The 20,601-nt window shown below is 44.8% G+C and overlaps 1 protein-coding gene across 1 annotated transcript in view; it reads left to right on the forward strand.

Moving 5' to 3' along the window:
- Positions 1-14,534: 14,534 nt before the first annotated feature.
- The window catches only part of SLC22A15 (solute carrier family 22 member 15), a 46,312-nt gene continuing 40,245 nt past the window's right edge, over positions 14,535-20,601 (forward strand). The window contains exon 1 of the mRNA XM_065845166.2: positions 14,535-14,742. Within this exon, the coding sequence (XP_065701238.1) occupies positions 14,656-14,742 (87 nt within the window). The 5' untranslated portion in view covers positions 14,535-14,655. The remainder of the gene's footprint in view (positions 14,743-20,601) is intronic.

Consider the following 20,601-nt stretch of genomic DNA (forward strand, 5'->3'; position numbering starts at 1 on the left):
GGCTCCAGCTTTTCCTGGCTTAGGGAAAAGCTTGGTTCCCCAACCTAAAAGCTAAGAACTGACTTCCTCAGCTGCTGTGGTTTCTGTGTAGGACTGACATGGCTATGATCACTGTTCTATGATTCTATGATCACAACTCTCAATTGACAAATCTCTATTGACTTTCAAACAGCTGAAAAACTAGATCCCCATCTGAATTATGGAGTCTGGTTCCTCTTTTTGTACTAGGTATAAAATGTAAGTAGTTGTCAAGATGAATCAGAATATAACAGAGGGGAACATGGGACTACTAAAATCACAGCAGGTTTTGAAGAAGGGGCTGTTCAGTTCTACTTTCAGTGTTGCATTCCCTTTTCCAGGAGCTGTATCATCCATGCTGGCCAATGGGTAGTTCTTGACTCCTTCCCATGGTCAAACCCGGGGTGCCACCTCTCGACTGTTTGCTTGTAAGCCTAGCAGTGCATCACTACGAAAAAGACTCTCCACTTTGACTTTTTCCCCTTCAGTCTACTTAGACGTATATGCAATTTTTTTCACTTTCTTTATTAGCCAATATTAAACTATAGTGAAGTTTAGGTTGCAGTTCATATGGCACATATGATAAAAATAGTGTGGTTCTAAGTGTCACTATGGACCAATCACTTCCCAACTATTCTCTGCTCACAAGGAGAAAAGGTAGTTCTGCTTATATTCTTTGCAAATCTTTCCTTGCTTTTATTGGCAATGCTTCTGTTTTGGCAGCAACCTGTCAAGTTTAGTACTGGCAACCACATTTTTTTTTCACATTCTCAGATGAAACGTAGGCAACATGTTTTCTATGAAAACAACCTTCCTACTCGTCATTAGTGTTTCCAACATTATTGTTCTTGGTACAGAAAGCAAACATTGGTAGCTTTCCCTCTCTCATCCCCGTAACTTGAATGGAGCAGGGCTGAACTAATGTGGAGTTTTTGACCAGGAAAAGGTGTCCAGTGAAGAAATAAACAAAGTCCCTCTCAGCAAGTCCGGACTGGCTGAGTTTGTCATATGGCTTGATATCAAGGTTAAGAGTTGTAAGTTTTTTTTTTGAATGAGCTGGTAGATCCACACTTGATTCAGGATACTGGAAATGCTATAGCATGTTAGCATCACTGTACCATGCTCTGTCCATGTCCCATGCACCTCTTTCAGCTCCACAAACTGATTCCTAAAAACACATCACACAGGAAGCAAAGCAAGTCCAAGAAGACGGGTTTCTTTTCCCACTCAGTGTACATATATATATATATATATATGAAAAAAAAAAAAATGGCATGCATCTGAGTCATCAACTGGATCAGGATTCTCTTTGCTTGAGCAATGAGCTTGTTAAATTATTTAAAATCCGAATTCCTGTAGAGACCTTATTTTATCATCCTAGATCTCTGTTGTCCTATTGTGTTTACCCTTATTGGGAGTTTTCTGCTGTTGGTCCCTCTCCTGCAGGAAGGTGGCCAGCCCAGAGCATGCTAGACTCTGGTCCTTCCTCATAAAATATATGTTTCTCTGTTCGTTACACACTCTGACTTTGCAACAAGACCAGGGACAGTGGCAGTCCACTTCACAGCTACATGTGCAAAAAGACCTCTTAACATCTTCCAGCACTGTTGTTGACTCTCTGTGCATTTCATAAAGCTAACAAAATCAGTTTAGCTCATGGCCTGTGTTTCCCTAAGCCTCCTACACCGATTTCTGAATTCTTGCTCCCCTCTACCCCTTGGGAGATCTGGTAATCTAAGGTGGGATTTGGTTCCCAATACCCACACAGGAGGAATTTAAACATAAACTGTGAGGAAGCTAATGTCTGCTGAGAAGCTGGGAGCCCTTTCTCTTGCCCACCCTGGGGTTAGGATGGATATCCCAGCCCCAGTGAAGAGTAACACAGCTGTTCACACTTGTGCTTCCTTTATCCCTCTTAATAGAGCCTCTGTCCCCTTGACACAACTCACTTCAGTGACTGCAATCATTAAAGGCGTCGGAAATAGGGTCTGAGACTTATGCAAACTCATGCCTCAGGTGTCATGACCAACGAACCGATCAAAAATGCCAGCTCCTCTTAGAGTTCTGTCCCTGAATTCATACCCAATGGCAGATCTGTCACACAGTAGCCAAACATGTTAATACAGCTGAAGCCTTTAGGTGCACTTGTACCCTCAAAACTCAGTGGAGTTGCTGTCATCCTCCAACTGTTCAGTGGCCTAGATGAAATTAGGTAGAATTCTAAATGCAGCTGCTAATAAAGATCCTGTCTTTCCGCCACAGAAAAAGCACCAGCTCCCTTTGCTACCAGATGTCCGCTTTGGCAGTTCGAGTCAACAAGGAGCTAAGTGATGAAGAATGAACCTGGTCTCTAAGAGAAGCCCTCAGGCCCAAGCGGCAATGGTGGAAACGGCAGAAAATAAGTTCTCTATTGCTGCTGCCCACTGGGGCTTGAGTTGATGTCAGTTCCTGCTAATGTTGCTTGTCACCAGAATCCAATAGAGCTGCTTGTGCTGTCTCCTGCTCAGGAAACTTTTTCCCTTGGCTCCACACAGGTCTCCTGGAGACAGGTCTGGGAGTGGATGGGCAGAGGAATCCCAGGAAAAACTGCAGAGTCTGAGGCCAGATGACAAATACAGCTTGTCCATGTTCAGATTTTTTGGGGAGGAACATGTATTCTACCTTCTATGCCTGCCTGCTACTATCAGAATTAAACTGGGAAACCAAACTCAGTTGGATGGACTATTCTCACAATCCAGAGCTGGAAATAGAGCAGGATCACTGTCTGCAGCTTTCACTGAGAATGTAGACGTGAAGGCTATGTGTAGTTTGAATTCAGCACCACCACCACCTCTAGCAGCAAAAGTTCTCTCCAGCTTTCATTTCATTTACAGCAACAGCCCTAAATCAGATTGCTCCAAACAGTCAGCTTTGGACTGAGCACAGTGGTTTGGGAGCTGGTCACAGAAAATCAATTATCTGAGAAACTTTTACACACTTTCCCCCTGTGTTTCCAGCTATGGAACTTTCCCCAGGAAGTTCTTCCTCTGTGCACTGTCCCAGAACAGTGGGAGATCTAACAGTGCCCGTCAAAGTTTATAAAACGGTAAGTGATGTAGAGGATATGAACTGTCCTCTTTGGGCAATGGAAGAAAACCTGTCCAGATCTACTAAGTATAAAGGCCTCAGTTGCGGCTGAACCAGCCACATGTTGTAAGAAGACTGGGAAAGGGGGCTGGGAAGTCTTAGGGTATGTTTTCCCCCTTCCCTATACTCTTCCCTTGATATTTGCAGCTGGTCAGTGATGGAGACAGTTCTGATCTTTGTTCAGACCCAGTACAGCTCCTTTTATATTAAGTCCATACCAATGATACTGGTAAGGGTGGATAGAACTAAGTAGGTCCCAAAAGGAGCTAATTTCAAAGTCAGATAGGCCAATCTGGCTAACATGGGCAGAGTATGCCTTCCCTGCAGTCATAAAGCATTCACAAGGACAGAATTCCTTGGAATTCTTGGACAAGGCATTCATGGATTTTTGACTCTGGATTGATAGGGATGTCCAGAATCACTCCCATGGGTCTCAGAACTTTTACTGAAATCCTCCCAGAACAGCAACACTAAGTTTTGGAGAGACCATACACATTTTCAACAGACCCACAGAGAACAGAGTCTGGCCTGGAATGCGTGCACAGCAGTAGAGGCATCAAGCTTGTTCAGGCAATCACCCACATTTTTTCAGGATAAAAATACACACCCAGAAAGACCAGCAATTGGGTTGCCTCTTGCTGAAAGTGTTTTAAATTCCTCTAGAATGCATTGTACTAGAAGAGCATGTATTTTTAATACAGAGGCATACCTCTCCTTTTGGAGGACAAGGGTGACTCTTTCAGATTTCAGTATCATCCAGATCTCCTAAAAAGTCTTTGAATTGCTGCACAAGACATGGATTCTGCCATTTCAGTTTCCTGAAAGGACTTCTGCCATTTCACTTTCCTGAAATGACTTCTCCCATTCAGCCTAAGCTAGCTCAAATTTGTTTCTGTGCAATAGCCCAGAGGCTCAAATAGGTATAAAAACACAGCATACATTTAACTCCAAGAATTCAACGATGTGATTTAGACTTGGCATGGCCACAGTCTGTCTCTTCTCCTTTCCTAGGTTTTGCCATTCTAAACATTTTTTGCAGCTATTCTGTATCTATTATGGTAGTTTAATACTTCCTAGCAGTCTGGAAAATGTGACCATGATGTCCAAGTGGCCAATATGCTGGTAAGCTAGGTAGTTAGCGTTGCCACATCAAGTGACTCAATCCTCTACAGAGCAGCTGCTTTTCTCACCTCTGGCAGAAAAACGTTTGTTAGCTTTTGTTGTATGTTATAGCTCTATGCCTGTACAGCCTGGTACAGTGATCGGCACAGTGACTGATAGCAATAGAAATTAAGAACTAGATTTTTAAAAGTCTGAATGGCAAATTTGTGTACATTTTGCCAGCAACATATGATGACATTGCCTTCATATTCTGACAAAGACCAATCTGGGCTACAGCATTCAAATACAGATTTCAGACATGCCAGTGTCTTCATTTAAATAGTGTATTTAAGCAACAACATGTGAAAGTTGTTGTAATCACAGAATCACAGAATGTCAGGGATTGGAAGGGACCTCAAAAGATCACCTAGTCCAATCCCTCTGCAGGCGCAGGAACACCTAGATGAGGCTACACAGGAATGTGTTCAGGCGGGTTTTGAATGTCTCCAGAGAAGCAGACTCCACAACCCATCCTGGGCAGCCTGCCCCAGTGCTCTGGCACCCTCACTAAGAAGTTGTTTCTTCTCAAATTTAAGTGGAACCTCTTGTGTTCCAGTTTGAACCCATTACCCCTTGTCTTACTATTGGTTGTCATCGAGAAGAGCCTGGCTCCATCCTCATGACACTCACCCTTTATATATTTGTAAACATTAATAAGGTCACCCCTCAGTCTCCTCTTCTCCAAGTTAAAGAGACCCAGCTCCCTCAGTGTTTCCTCATAAGGGAGATGCTCCACTCCCTTCAGCATCTCTGTTGCCCTGCACTGGACTCTCTCCAGCAGTTCCCTGTCCTTCTTCAACTGAGGGGCCCAGAACTGGACACAATATTCTAGATGTGGTCTCACCAGGGCAGAGTAGAGTGGAAGGAGAACCTCTCTCAACCTACTAATCACCCCCCTTCTAATACACCCCAGGATGCCATTGGCCTTCCTGGCCACAAGGGCACAGTGCTGGTTCATGTTCATCCTGCTGTCCACCAGGACCCCCAGGTCCCTTTCCCCTACACTACTCTCTAACAGGTCGTTCCCCAACTTATATAATGCCCTGTGCGATTCCTGCTTCCGGAGACATGCCAAGACGACTGAGGCTTGAATACTGCTGTGTGTAAGCAGTTTGGAACCGACACTCGTCTGGCCGCAGAACTAATGTGTAGCGATTAAATAAACCACACAACAACCTGGAGCTTTCCCTTGCTCCCTGCCGCATTGCCCCAAGTTCCGGGCTGAACTCGAGTACACGCAGAGGACTCCCCGGCTGCGGGAGTACACCCGCCCCAGCGCTATGGGGAGATTTACACCCCCAACCACCCTCCCCACCGCCCCACGGCCGTGCCGCGCGCCAGGACCGCCGCCGCGGAGACGGGGAAAGCGACCGGGACCGGCCCGGCGGGCGCGGCAGCGCTCCGCCGCCCCCTGCTGGCCCCGCCGGGCACCGCAGACACTCTTTGTTCCCAGCGTGGAGGGAACCACACACCGCTGTTTATCTATTTATGGGTTTTGTTTGTTTGTTTTTTCCCCTCCTGAAAAGGGACTTAAGCACCTTCCTCGGTTCCTTTGATCGGCCCTTTTGCCGGTGGAAGGAATCCGCCCCCCCGAACTGTTTCCTCTGTGTCGGGCAGGCGTTGGTGCTTGGAGGGAGCCTCAGCATCACCTCAGAGGGGCACACTTTGCTTTCTGCACAAACGGTTCTTTTCCAGAAGCGCGAATTGCTAAGGGTGCTGAGCAGGAACACGATAAACTGTGCCCTGCACAAAAAAAGGGCAATAATCCTGCCCAGCTGAGTTGCAAAGCCCAGTTCTTGGGCCTAACTTATGAATTATTTCCATAGTTATGCTCAAGTTTGGTGTCTAGGTGATTTGAGATTGTGTCAAAGGTGGTTTTAACTGCATAATGAAAGAGAGGTGAGACTGAAATGTTTTGAATCCAGAAGTCCCTTCCCAGACTCAAACACCTGCTAGTGTTCCAACTATGAGCAATGGGACAGCCAGACTTGATACAGGTCTGACCTTCTCCAAAATTCAGATGTAGCCATGTTCTTTCTTTGTACAGCCAGCTGAACATTTTGATCCCGGCTGAATGTCCATCCTATTGCAGTGGTTTGCCCATGGTCCTGAACCAAATGTACGGGAAGGTCCCAGGCTTCCTGAGGTCCTTAGTACATAGGCAGTCAAGCATCTTTCCAGTTGTCAGGACACTGTGATATCAGCTATCACACCATCTGCACTTTCACATCCAGGATATGTAACTGTCCTGGTTTTGTTAAAAAACAAGTTCCTCTTTTAGTGAATTTGCCTCTCAGCTAAAGCCTTCATATTAGCTGCATTTTCCTGGAGAACCAGATACATGTTTTGGTAAACCTAGCAATGGAATGCAAACTTATTGATAAGCACGGATGGACATCTCACGAGAGGGGCAACGAGAAACTGGTGACCAAGAAACTGACCAACTGTGTATAACATTCCATTCACGTGAATATTTCATATAAAAGTGGGAGATCACGAGGATCTCGTCCCTTTTTTCCCTTTTCCTTTTTCCCTTCTGCTTATGGCCGACATTAAGAGAGGACCTTGCTAGTCGTCCCTGCGAACTGAGGCCTAGTGAGAGACTGAATCCAGCTCCGGTTGGCTGCAGAGTCTAATCCAGGACTTTGGGTGCTGGCTCTGCACTTGCTGAGACTTTCAAGATTGGTTTTGTATATTTTGTATTATTTTCTCTATTCTTACTAGTAGCATTAGTAAAACATTGTTAATTTTTCCAACTTTCTTCTCTCTGTCCTTTCCCTCCGGATTGCCTGTCCTGAGTGGGAAGGGGGGGAGAGGGAGGGGCAAGAGGGGGAAGTGGGGGGAGAGGAGATTAACAATACATCTGCCAGGGTTTTTGTTGTCACCCCGCAATCTTAACCCTCGACAGTAACATTCCCTGCCATTGCCTCTGCTGGAGAAACCCCATGTTGTCCAAATCTACTCCATTTGAAAGCCTTTCTCAGGACCTCTTTCTACCTGAGTGCCTGTGGAAATCTGCTGGCACATATTAGCTGTAATGGGCAGTTCAGTGCTAGCATATTTATCTCATTTGTATTGTACCATTTACCTCAGTGCTAAAAGACGTAGTCACCATGTTTTCTGCGTCCAGAAAACATGTATTGTGTATTCATTTGAATTCACATTACTGCTTCCCTATTTCACTGTCACTCCTTGCTTTCATTGACTCATATCTGGTACCAGACAGTAAATTTCTGAGGCAACAATCTCAACTTGGGAAAATAAAATCTAGTGTCGTGGATGGCTGAGAGATCCTTCTGACTGTAGGTATCCAGGAGCTGCAGGGCAAAGCCAGCTGTTTCTCTGGGATTCTGTGCTGGGTAATGCATTTGATGTCTTTTTTCCTACGCATCAACTGGAACGTCTGAACACAAGGATGACTTAAAACCTGTTTCCCTGGGTAATGGGAAGTACCTGAAATTCTCCTTTTCCACTGCCAAGCTGTACGAGCTTCAGAAGTGTTCTTTGTTGCAAAATCCTGATTGTGTGCACTGTCCCTTTCTGGTACTATTGAGTGAGGGTCTTATCTTGCATATATCTTTTGTAGCTGGTCCTATGTAATTCCAAGATCACTTTGTGAACTACAGCTCTTTGGAGAAATTAAGTCCATGAGACTTTTGTGTCTTGAGAACTCCCACAGGGTGCAAACTGGTTTGCTGGAGAAATGCCCTACTACTACATATAGAAAACCTCTCTGTGGCATCCTAATTATTGTAATAATGAGTCATTCCTACCTCCCATGCTTAGAGCTAAAAATGCAGGACCCCTTTACCCATGGATGCTTTATCTTTTTGTGGAGAAATGTAAGGTGTGTCTATACAGTTCAGTAGATCATACTTCGGATAGCCCTGAGCTAGTGGCAGTCAGTGCCTGGCAGTCTGCATAGCACAGCTGGTGCAAGCCCACCTGGTCAGACAAGAAGGGCCTCATGAGACTTCCCATGTCGCTGCCACAGTGCTCCTAGGTCCTAAACTTCTGCTAATTTTGACTGTGAGTTTCCATCTGACACTCAGCAGCATCTGTCTGACGTCTGTCTGTCTTTACATCTTCATTTCTAAGGGGTTTTCTTACGCTATTTCACTTCTTGTGCAAGGACCAAAAGCCTTATTTTGCAGTTCGGAGTTGCTGTTGAAGGACAAGTTACTCCTGTGATAACCTCCAGCAGTGGTGATTAAGAAATTTAATGGGGGCCAAACATACTGAGCAGAATAGCAGTACTGCACCACATGGCACACTAGGGTAAGAAGACCTGCTGACATCCATGTGATTGTCCTTGTTAAGGGCATTTTACATTTTGAGGGCATTGTGAGGGAGCTGCCACCTGCCAAGTACCCCTTCTGCCTCCAAGTGCTGTTGCTTCTGCCAGATAAGCCACCTGTAAGTGTTTTTGTGTACTTCTGTGGGATCTCTGGGAGTCTCCAAAGTGAGAGATACAGTCCAAACAAGTCTTCTGTACACTGGTGAAAAGGCAGAGAATGAAGGGTATAAATGTCAAGATTATGACACTGCTTCAACCAAATTATGACTGCTTGGAAATAAAAGAGTCTACAAAGAGCACATGGGTTCTGTCAAAGGCAGTGTGGCACAACTGTTCAAGAGAACCATTCTGAGATACAAGCACTCACCTTTATGTTCAACATCATCATCTCTGACCCAGCTGCTGCTGGGAGACCACAATGTCACAATAGCCAATCCCGCCTCTTAGGACCACTTTTTTTTTTTTTAATTTGTTTGTTTGTTTGTTTAATGTCTAAGTTTTTTGTATGTTTAAGCAAAAAAGTCTGGTTCATAAACTCCTTTGTTCAGCTTGAAACCCCTGAAGGTGATTGTGGTAAACCCAAAGATCCCACCTCAGGGTGGACACTGCAGATAATGTCTAAGTGATGTGAAACTGAACAGCATCAGGACAGTAGTAACACATGCTGTTGGGAAGAAGGGTGTTGGACGCAGATGTGCACTTTGGGACTTAATCAGGGGAGATATCCTGAGAGCAACTATCCACTGTCAGAGATAGGACATGTGTGAGGAAGCTCAGATCTCTTTGCAACCTGAACTGAAGCTGTTTGCAACAGACAACTGTCCATTTAGCAAGGGACAGGGAATCAGCTTCTAAAGCCATTCACAGTGCAGCCAGAAATTCAGCACCCCCAAGCCTCATCTAAAATTGAAAAGTGCCTCCAAAGGAATTGTTTGTTGCTTTGTTTGCAAAAAGCGCAAACAGCACATCAGAGAACCAAAAGTGCCTTGGTGGATTGTTTGGCTGAACACTTAGTCAGGGTATATTGTAATGAGCCATATGCTAGCTTTGCATAGTATTATGGAGTAAGCCAGCTGCAAAGTGCAGCTGATTAGTCTGGTTGGAAAAAATCTTCATTTTCCATAACAGGAGGCCAGCAAAGGCAAGCATTCTGGCAGGTGCCATCAACCCCTCTGACTGCTCGTGTCATCTTGTTGTGGATCAGATGAAGCTAGGGGAACAACAGAACCTCTGCTTTATTTTTGTCCTAAGGGAGGGACCCTCCTTTAGCCCTAGGCTTGTTTAATAGTAACTGTTTTTATGAACCACAATCCTTTAATTTTCTTATGGAAGAGGTTTCTACTACCTCACCTCGCAGCTGCCATTGTCATTGCCTCAGTCAGAGCTCAGTCATTCAGCGTTCAGCTCAGCTGACGTGGTGGAAACCTCCTGTGATGTAAGGGGATGGAGGACAGGAGGGGATGGGAACCTGATGTGTGAGAACACAAAAGTGGCTGTGCAGCATGGGAGCAAATGCCCTTTCTGCCTCAAATTCCACCTCCTGCTGTGGCCAAAAGCCAATGCCTGGGTAAGAGTATAAGAAGATATTTCCTCCAGATAACAGCTTCGAACAGTTTGTGTCTCAGGTACATTTTGCAGACGGAGGTGTTTCCTCTTTGCATTTGATAAACCTCAGTGGACTTTCCGTCTATGTACTTGTCCAGCCTTCCCTTGAACCCACTTGACCTTCTGGCAGTCACAGTAGTTTGAGCTAAGGAGTTTCACAGCTTAGTCACAATGTCCACTTATGGACCAGCTGAAACTTCCTCTATCAGGAACAGATCTTCTTTAGATCTCAGATGTGCTAAGTGCTAAATCAATGATTTGTGTCGCCACCCTTTGAACAGGTGAGGAATCCCCACCTAGAAGCTGGGAACATCAGTAGCTCTTTTAAGGTCTTCGAACAGTTATTTGTTGTGTTTCCAAGCCAAAATTAACAACCATGTCAGAATCTACTACAAATGAATACAAAAAATCTGGGAACACAATGCCAATGAACCAGAATGAGATTTTAGCTCTAAGATACCTGATTTTTTTTTTTTTTTTTGAGACAGAAACTTAGCTTGGGGTTATCCCTTTGCATTTACATGTATCTAGTGCTTTGAATGCTCTGGGTCATCATTACATACAGACAGAAAGGGGCTAAACATACATGGAACTATATTTCAGAACGGCTGAAAAGGAAGCCATGCAGGTGTCTGTTTTGGAGTGCCCACGTGAATTTGACATGTGAGCCTCTAAAGAGCAACATAACCGTGAAGCAGTACTAGAGAGGGGGGATTGGGAGCAATGTGGGAAAACCTAGGAGATAGCATATTTATGTCTGAGTAAGAAGCCTGAATCACTCTCATTAAAACAAAAAATCCCCATAGGCAGCATTGTTAAAACTATTCTTATTTGACATGGTTATTAATGAGGAGGAGGAGGGAGCAAACTGCACATTAATGAACTTCACAGACAATAATACTCTGGGAAGACCTGAGAGCTTCAGTGAGGAGAAACCATTGGCTGAGTGCAGCGCTACCATTATGTCTCGTCTCCTCTCGTCTCCGCCCCTCCCCTCCCCTCTCTTCACCTGGGTTTCTTGCTTCACACCTCTGGTCAGTGTCCCATAGATACATTCCTGCCAAGTCCCGTCCTTCAGGCTGACCCTGAAACAAGACTCCTTCTGCCAACACTCAGGTTTCACTGCAAAAAATGAAAAGCCAGATCACTACTAAAATCAGGCATTTTTGGTGGCATGACTAAAATCCACAAGGTTTAGAACGAAGTGGGAATATGAGAGGCTCAGTCATAACTGGGGCATACAAACTACAAAAATCATGAAATGGTTGAGGCTGGAAGTGACCTCTGGAGATCATCCAGTCCACCTCTTCTACTCAGTGTCAACTAGAGCAGGTTGTCCATGACCATGTCCAGTTGGGTGTTGAGTATCTCCACAGATGGACACTCTATAACCTGTCTAGACAACCTGTTACAGTGTTTGACCACCCTAATGTAAGTAAGTAAGTAAATAAATAAATATTGTATTCAGATTAAGTTTCATGGTTGTTTTTTTTGTGTATTTGTTTTTTTGTAATTTGTGTCCATTGCCTCTTCTCCTGTTGATAGGCACCACTGAGAAGAGCCTAAGCTCCTTCCCTGTATTTATACACACTGGGAAGTTCTTCCCTGAGCCTCCTCTGCTGTTGGCTGATCAGTTCCAGCTCTATCATTCTCCTCACATGACAGATACTTCAGTCCTTTCATCATCTTCATGGCCCTCTATTGGACTCTGTTTGGGAAGCAAGAGAAGACAGCTCCTCTGATAGCTGTCTTCCCCAGGTGCAGAGCATTGCTGCATGGTATGGGCATGCCTAAAGCCCACCAGGTAACTTTGGTACGGTCACAACTGGAGGATGCAGGAGTCAGAGGTGCTACCTTAGCAGGGCCATCACGGCAGGAGTAGAGCAAGAGCAGCATCTGGAATGCAGTGCCACAGGGAGGTGAATACAGCAGAGAGCTGCCAGTTCTCACTGCTGCCCAGACAGCAGGCAGAATCTGTAGCTTGGCTGGCTGTGAGGAAGCAGGAAACATAGGAGGGAAAACTCCCAGGAAGAGGTGCTTGAGAACCCAAGCAAGAGGGAGAAGTGCCTGGGGGTGAAGGGAGCACAGCAATTTGGGAGGCAGTATCCTCTCAACAGGGAGCAAGGATCATCTCCTTCCCCTAACTGTGTTCACCTCAACTCCAGAGTCAAGGAAGGGCTGAAAGTCGATGGCAAAGGCAGCAGCCTTCCCTGGCACTGGGCAAGCTGGAATAAAGCTGTGGCTGCCACAGAGCACGGCTGAACTGACTGGGAGGGTAGGAAGGATGTAGGGTAGAGGAACATAGAGTGTCCTGAGCACCCGGACACCTCCTCTGCATCTTAGCATGCTGAGTAATAAAATGAGACAAGTGTGGTTGGCTGAACACCAGAAAGGTCCTGACATTTCAGAAATCCTTTGCTGTTTTGGCTTTAATCAATCCTAACTAAGCCTCAAATATGAAAAGAAGTGCTTAGGGCAAAGGTGACTTTCATACTAAGAGTAAATTGCTTTCATGCTTGTCAATTTGCTGAGAGTTTTACAGCGAGGAAATGGTATTATTTCCCAGGCTCTTGGCATGGTCCTAAAGGTCACATCTCATGACACAACTCTTCCTTTCCCTTCAGCTGTTCATCATACAGTAAAACCTACAAGCATAAAGATTCTGCTGCTGCTGCTTTTTGGTACCACCAGGTAAAAAAGTCTCAACAATCTATGTTGCTTCATATTCTTGGAGCTTTATTGTAAAGGTGGAATTAAAATGGACTGTGAAGAGCTCATTGCCACTTTGCATTAATGTTATTTCAGAGATGTATTAATCTCCCTTTTGTTCATCTTCTTTCACAAACCAGCCCCATTTCTTCTAAGTGAGAACTTCTATTATATGTTCACAGTAAAAGCTCCCCAAATAAATGACAAATATTTTTCATAAAACACATTACAACCAATTTTATGAAGACTGCTGTAACTGAAAGAGATATGTCCTCACCAGGCATTAAATCAAGAACAAGATTTGTGTAGGTCTAGAACTGAACTCTAGTGGCACCTACATAATAATATCACACCAAATTTGGTTTTGTGGCTTTTTTTTTTTCCCCTCCCAACTATCAGCAGATATGCTATGGAGTATAATTACAGAATATTCCACAGTTGAGGTATGTCAGCATTTAGGGGTCTTGCATTAATTTACAGAGCTTAAGCAGCATGCACTGTGTGGGTACAGCTTCCCAGCCAAAGGGCTAACACTGGACAATGAAGTCGCAAACCCACTGACCACAGAATGTAACTTAGCTGTGCTCTTCTGATAAAACTGGGTCAGAGCTAAGCTGCTGCATGGAGAATGCCATAAAACCCAGAACTACCTCACTAGCATGGACTCAGAGCAGTTTTCTTGCCAAGCCCGTGGGCCCAGCATGCTGCCTTGGTCTAATCAAGGATCCAGGGTTAATCATAAAATCATTTTGGTTGGAAGAGACCATTAAGATCACAGAGTCCAACCACAACCTAAATCTAGTACTAAACCATGTTCCTAAGAGCATCATCTATACATCTTTTCAACCCGTCCAGGGATGGTGACTCCACCACTTCCCTGGGCAGCCTGTTCCAGGGCTTTACAACCCTTTCCGTGAGGAAATGTTTCCTAACATCCAATCTGAACCTTCCCTGGCACAAAGTGAGGCCATTTCTTCTCATCCTATCACTTGCAACTTGGGAGAAGAGACCAACACCCTCCACGCTACAACCTCGCCTTAACACCTTCCCTGCTGAACAACTACGATCGGAGCTGCGCTACCCTATGATGACACACCCCTCTCCGCCTAACGTCCATATCCCTGTCGGCAACTCGCCCAAGGCACCTCCACGCTGCCCCCCTAGCACCCCTCACGCACCCGGCAGGCCTCTCACGCCTCCTCAGGCACCTCGCACTGCTCTCACAAACCTCCTCGGGGCAGCCCTCTCAGACCCCACACCCCCGCACGCACATCTCAGAGCCCCCCTCACAAACCCCCTCACGGTACTCTCGCACAGACGCCTGGCAGCGCTGTCACACATACTCGCAAACGCCTCACGCTCCACCGCTTCCCAAACCCTCACACACTCCCCACCCCTCCCCGCTCCTGACGGCCAATAACAGCCAGAGGAGCACGCCAGCCTCCCTTCCCTCGCCCCCCCCTCCATTTAAATGAGGAACGTGCGCGTGCGCTAATGGCAACGCGGCGGCCGTTGCGTTTCCGCTTCCCTGGCAGGTGCCGGGAAAGGAGGAAGGCTGCGCATGCGTTCCTGGGCGGGCCGCTTCCCCTGCGCCTGCGCATGGGCGCCACCTCGCACCTCCCGCCCTTTCCTCCTCCTCCTCCGCGAGGGCCCGGCCGTCACCCCGCGCCCCGCCCCGGGGCCGGGGATGCGCTGCCCGGCGGCCGCTCTTCGGAGCTGTGCGGCCGGCGGGGAGGGGGATGGAGGTGGAAGAGGCGTTCCCGCTGGTGGGGCAGATGGGGCCCTACCAGGTGTATCTGTGCGTCCTGCTGGCCGTGCTCCTTCAGGTGAGAGGCCACCTCCCCTCCCGCCCCTTTCGCAAGGGTGAGGGGCAGCGCCCTGGTTGGCGGTGGGGAGGCGGTGCCGAGAGGGAGGGTGCCCCCACCCGCACAGTGTGGGTGCTGTGGGCAGTTGCCCTCTCAAGTGTTTGGGTGGATGTGCCAGTAGTGATTGCTGCCTGGTGTGAAGGTTGGTGTTGGAGGTCTGGGTGCTGCTGGTGGCAGTAACTGGTCTCCTGCTCTGGATTTAAGCTGCAGCAGTTTGCTGTGCTCCTGGGGGCAAAGGTGATCTCTGTCCAAAGGCAGGGTGAGCTTCTGCTGAATGAATTTGGGGCAAATGGCTGATGCTGTCTGTGCCATGTTGTCTGGGAAGTTATGCCTTGTGTCACTTGGTGGGCAGATTGGGAGTATGCAGTTTGTCAGGTGAAGGGCTGGTTGAAGTGAAATTGCACTGAGATTTCCATGAGCTGGACTGGAAGAGAGTGAGTTCTGTCAGAGACTCTGCTGGCAATCTTACACAGCCTAGAGTTAATGGCCTAGGCTAGTGATTTTTAGGTTGTGTGTGGCTTGTTTGTGGTGGAAATGTTTGAAGAGCTACATGTGGTCACTGATACCTCTGTGTGCAGAAGCTCTTGTCTAATCAGCTGATAGGCTATGACTGCATATGGTACTTCGATTTGCCCTAACTCTTAGAATGTAGGGGCAGTGTCTCTGCACTAGACATTTGAATGAGGCTCTACATTTTAGGCAGTCAGTTTTGTGTTCTTTGAGAAACAGAACTGGAACTCTCATAAGTTTTTTGATAAAAATAGAGTCCAAAGTAATAGTGGAATGCTATAGTATATTTCAGAGACTACATGACCAAGTGATGTGCTCTGCAACCAGGTTTGTCGTCTTCCAGCTTTACTTCATGTTTGTGCCTGTACCTGTGAGAGTGGGATGGGGGGATGAGGATAATGCGTGCACCTTCATAGTCAGGCCTAGGCATGACATATATTTTCAATCTGGCAGGAAGTTGGTTTACTCTGTGTTAACTCTTCAGTAACTTAATTGTAGTGAATTCAGCTAGGCTGACAAATGCTGGGTTACTGTCACTGCAGAGACTTAACAGCTGCAAGAGGGAAGAGGGGAACTTAGGTGTCTTTCTGCTTCTGCTGACCAGTATTTTGTAGTAATCAAGAACTTCCAGTTGTGAGCTGTAAGACTTGAAGATGTCTTCTCTTGGCATCTAGAGGACTGACAGAAGTATTAAGAAGCTTTATGAGATGACCAAAGAAAATTCAGATGCCCAGTCCTGTCATTTGAGAACTCTGTACTTGGTTGCAAAACTACCATGATGAACAGTAAAAACTTTGTAGGTTTCTGTTTCCTTGTACTGTTTTTCTCTTTTTTTTTTTTTCTATTTTTTTTTTTAATACTGATTTATCTGATTAATTGTTTAAAACTACATATTGCTTAAAGCTTGTTCTCCAGGCTGATTCACCAGAAAATTTGTATGTTCTATGAAGATTAGGGATTAAGAAAGCAATAGTTGTTTTTTCTTCCAGTATTGGTCATGTTCTGGAATGAATTGCAGCCATGACAAGTGCTCTGTATTCCTGGAGTTTTAAGTAGTGTATGTCAGCTGTTCTGTAACACTTTTGTTTTCATTTTAATGGATTAACTTGCATTTCTCCTGAGAGAAGTAAACAAGGAGTTCTTTACAAATCCTGGAACTAATTCAGAATAAGGAAGGAAAAAAAGGTGGCAAGTTTGCAGGTCTGTTTTTTAATTCTCATATTAGCTTTAATTATTGAACTTTACCAAAGAGGATCATCCCCTGACTGACATGTACAGGAATTTGTAAGGGATTCAAATGTGAAGCTTGTTGTCTTTCAGTTCATTAATAGATTTGTACTTACACAACTGGTTCCTGCTTGAGTGGTTGATTGCTTTCTGTGTTCCTTTATTGGTGCCAAGTTACATAATGTGTCACTGGGATGTGTAAGAGTAAGACTGAAGGCAGGTTCCACAACTGGTGTTAGCCTTCTGTCTGGTTTATCGTCAATCTTTGGAGGATGAAGCCAAAGGTAAGTAATGTATCTGGTGTGTGTGACAGATGTCGGTAATCAAAGGCTCCTTTAGTGGATTAGATGCAGCAGCATCTGACTGTGGAAATAGAACTCCCGTTAGTCTATGTTGCTGGCTTTGCCATGGACTTATTCATTTTATTGCTTGTTTCCCTGTCCCTTTACGCATGCTCTCTCAGTTGGTGTGTGTTTTCACATTGACCTATTAGTATAAAAATAAATCTACATTCTTAAATGTAGAATATAGATATAGAATGTAGATATAAGAATATCACATGGGTGAAAACTATTTTTGTCTTTACTGTGTTAAAAGTCCCTTCATCTCTGATGCTAATATTCTCTGCTCTCCCTAGCCTGTAAGATTACCAGCAGATGTGCTTGCTTTCCTTGTAGGTTCCTGTGCTTTTTCATCTCTGCATGTTTCTTATCTCTCGAGTTTCATACTTTATAGGTATTTTCCCTCATTGTAGTGTTTTTCTTCTCATATAAATTTCTACAGTAAACTACTTCTGCCATGTAGCCTTACTGATACGCTGAGGTATCTGGTTTGTGAGCTCTAATGACAAACATAGTTTAGCTCACAGAGCTTCTTTGAGGCAAGTTGTATCAAACACTTATGTCTGTATGGGTGGGACTTTTGTTAATGGTAGTCAATTTTAATGTGGGCTTGAGTGAACTGGTGCTTGACCTGTTGAATGCCCTTACTGACACTCTGGCAAGAAAACCTCTAGATTGCTTGTAGTCAGAAATATGTTTGTGTGTGTCATCAGTGAAAAACTAGATTAAGTATGTCTTGTGGGCTGCCTTTTTAATCTTCACTGATTTGTATTATTCCACTGCTACCTGCTGCTGTTATTCATTAACTTCTTGAGCTGTTATAGCATTAAGGTATGCTTGGCTTATTCACTGCCAACTTAATAGGATTTCAGAAGATTTTTAGGAATGTTCTATAGCAGTGGTTGCTAACTTCATAATGGAGTGATGAAAACTAATGTAGAGAAACTTTTTTTTTTTCCCCCAAAAAAATCTGTGGATTTACCCAAAGACAGAATGGCCCTGAAGAATATGGGGATAGACTAATGATGTGAATTTGAGGCTGGATTATTCTTGCATTTCTAGTGTTATCTTTAAGAGAGTGGGAGAGGAATAAAGGGAGCTGATAACTCTTAAAGTACTTGGGATTTTACTTTGAACTTAATACTTGATTCTTATTGATTACTAGAAAGGTGCTTACTACCTTTTGGAGAAATTACTTCGAAGCATTATTAAAGAATGGTGTCTTTTGGTGTTTGTGTAGTGTGTGTAGCATCATTAGACAAAAATCTCACATCTTGATCAGATACTTGAGACCTTACAAGGATATTAAAAAAAATAAAATTGATATTTTGTTATGCAATGTGTGCAGTTGAAAGAGGTTTGCCTTTGGCAGTGAATCTGAGCTACAGGGTTGCCCAAGTCCAAACTGAACCTGCGGAAATCTGAGAATAGAAGTGTGTTCCTACTATTGTATGTCTATAAAAAGACTTTTAAAAACCTGTTAGAGTTTAAAGGGAAGGTCTTATTTGCACAGCTGTAAAAGGCTTTGCCTATAAGTTGGGTAACATGTATCACGCAGCAGTATGGATAATTACAAAGTGTGGTGTTTCCCTCCGTTTTAGGGATTTACTACTAACTGAAGAGAAGATGAAAAAAGCAGTTAAGACAGTAACATCAAGTTCCTCGAATAATAGTTTGTTTTAAGGCGAAGGCATTCTTGATGCAGTACAGCTGTAATGAACGATGCTGCAAACATCTCTTCACTGTTGGCAGCAAGATCATGTATGAATATCCCAGTGCAGAAAGCTGCCCTTTAATCAGCCCATCTGCACAAATATTTTGAGGGAGAGTGGATTCTGGATGGGCTCATCCCAAATCTTTAGAAATAATTCAAAAGTAGTAGTGTCTGTCTTCAGGTAGGATACAGATGCGATCCCATACATAGCCTTGTTTAACTCTGTTTTTTGATATTTCTTATCTATCCCTCTGTGGCAGAATGCAAACCCCCCCTCTCTCCCCCCATTCCTTCAGTATGGAGGCAGTAGGCACATCTCCCTCTCTCTGCTACTTGAAGCTAACAACTTCTTTTGTTTGGCCCAGAGCACCCTGGCCAGGGCCATTAGGAGAAGGGATTGCCGAGGAGCCAGTGAGCCGCTGGGCACCTGTGACCAGTGTGGGGGATGTTTGGAGGCTTCAGGGGCACCCCACACACGGTGTGGGGGTGCAGAGAAGCTTCTAGAATGCCTACAGTCAGGTCTGATCAGCCAGTATAAAAACGGGACTCTCGTCGAGACTGGGCCCATTGTCGCCAGTCTCTCGGAGCACGAGTTGAAGATACTGCTGCCGAGACCCCCCGGGATGGAGAGCCCGCTTGCCTTGCCGCCACGGGTGTGAGTAAAACTTCTCGCAAGATTGCGAGTATATTTATCCTTTCCGTGCACATATGCACGTGTGACTTCCCGTGCTTAGTACAAGCACGTATAACCTTATTTCCTCGCACAACCGCGAGTGTAACCTTATTTCCTCGCAGAATTGCGAGTGTATTATAAATTTACCCTCGCGGAATCGTGAGCGTACGCTTTACCTGTATCTCTTTAAGAATAATCCCGCACCGTGTTCAGGCAAGTGTGTACTCCTCTGGGACTCGGGGGTGGTTCCGGCATTGTTTTGGGTGAAGCCACGTGCATGCACACTGTGGACCTCCTGTTGTACTAGTTGCTGCCCCTTAATAATTTTCCTCAACTGATGCCCGAACCTATATTTAAGTCACTTTTGGAGTGCTAAAACCCTGTTTCTCACCGGTTTAATAAAAAAGTTGTTTTGGACCCTGTTGTCCCTTAAATTAGCCTCGGGGTGCCTCCGTGACACCCTCATACATATTCCACCTCTTCAATGGCATCAGATGTCACTCTGTAGTTATAATAACAGTAATGAAATATTTTGTCAGTGAATCTTCTTTTAGTACTTATATTTCCTTAAGTCATTAAGCTGTTACTTGAACTAGCCAGAATGATCAGAAATTGAGCAGCATACTCCCTGTCCTCGATGAGGTATACTATTAGGACTTTACTTGAACAGAAAGTGCAGAACAAATCTGAAATGTAATGTACAATTTAAAATGAAGGAAAGAGATGGGTATTACACAAATTGCATTATATTCGCTGGTATAGGATGCTGAAGGTATTCCAGGGGCTTCATGACAAGTATGCTATTTACCCAGTTACATGCACTGTATCTCAGACATAGTTCAACTACGGTTTTGTGTTAGCTGTGTAAGTAAGGTGGCAGGTATAAAAAGGATTTACAGAGTTGCTGTGTAACCTGTTTGGCTTTTGTCTTCAAGTCTATGGGAGAAGTAAGTTTTAAGTCTCTCAAGAAAGCAGTTGCAGAATGCCCGTCAAACATGTGCAGCCACTTAAGTGGAAGTGTGGTTTCAAATGCAGCATGAATACAAACATGAAAAGTAGGAGCCCAAAGTTTTTTTTTTTTTTGAGGTAAGCTTCTTATTTCTACATCTTTTTGTGCATTGTATCTTGCGCAGAACATGCTTATGCTAAAGAATGGTGGTGTTTTCATTGCAGAAGTGATGAAGGCTTTTAGAGTATTTGTATCACTGAATGTAATTCCTTTTTCTGGTATAGCTAATTCCTGCTTGGGAAGAAAAATAAACTAGGTGGGTGTAAGTGTGTAAACTTGTCACACAGAAAGTTATGCTGCTACTCATTTAGCTAAGAATATATCTATCTGGAAGTTGATGGAACTT

Source organism: Patagioenas fasciata, chromosome 1 (genome assembly GCF_037038585.1).
Source record: "Patagioenas fasciata isolate bPatFas1 chromosome 1, bPatFas1.hap1, whole genome shotgun sequence".
Classification (NCBI taxonomy): Eukaryota; Metazoa; Chordata; class Aves; order Columbiformes; family Columbidae; genus Patagioenas; species Patagioenas fasciata.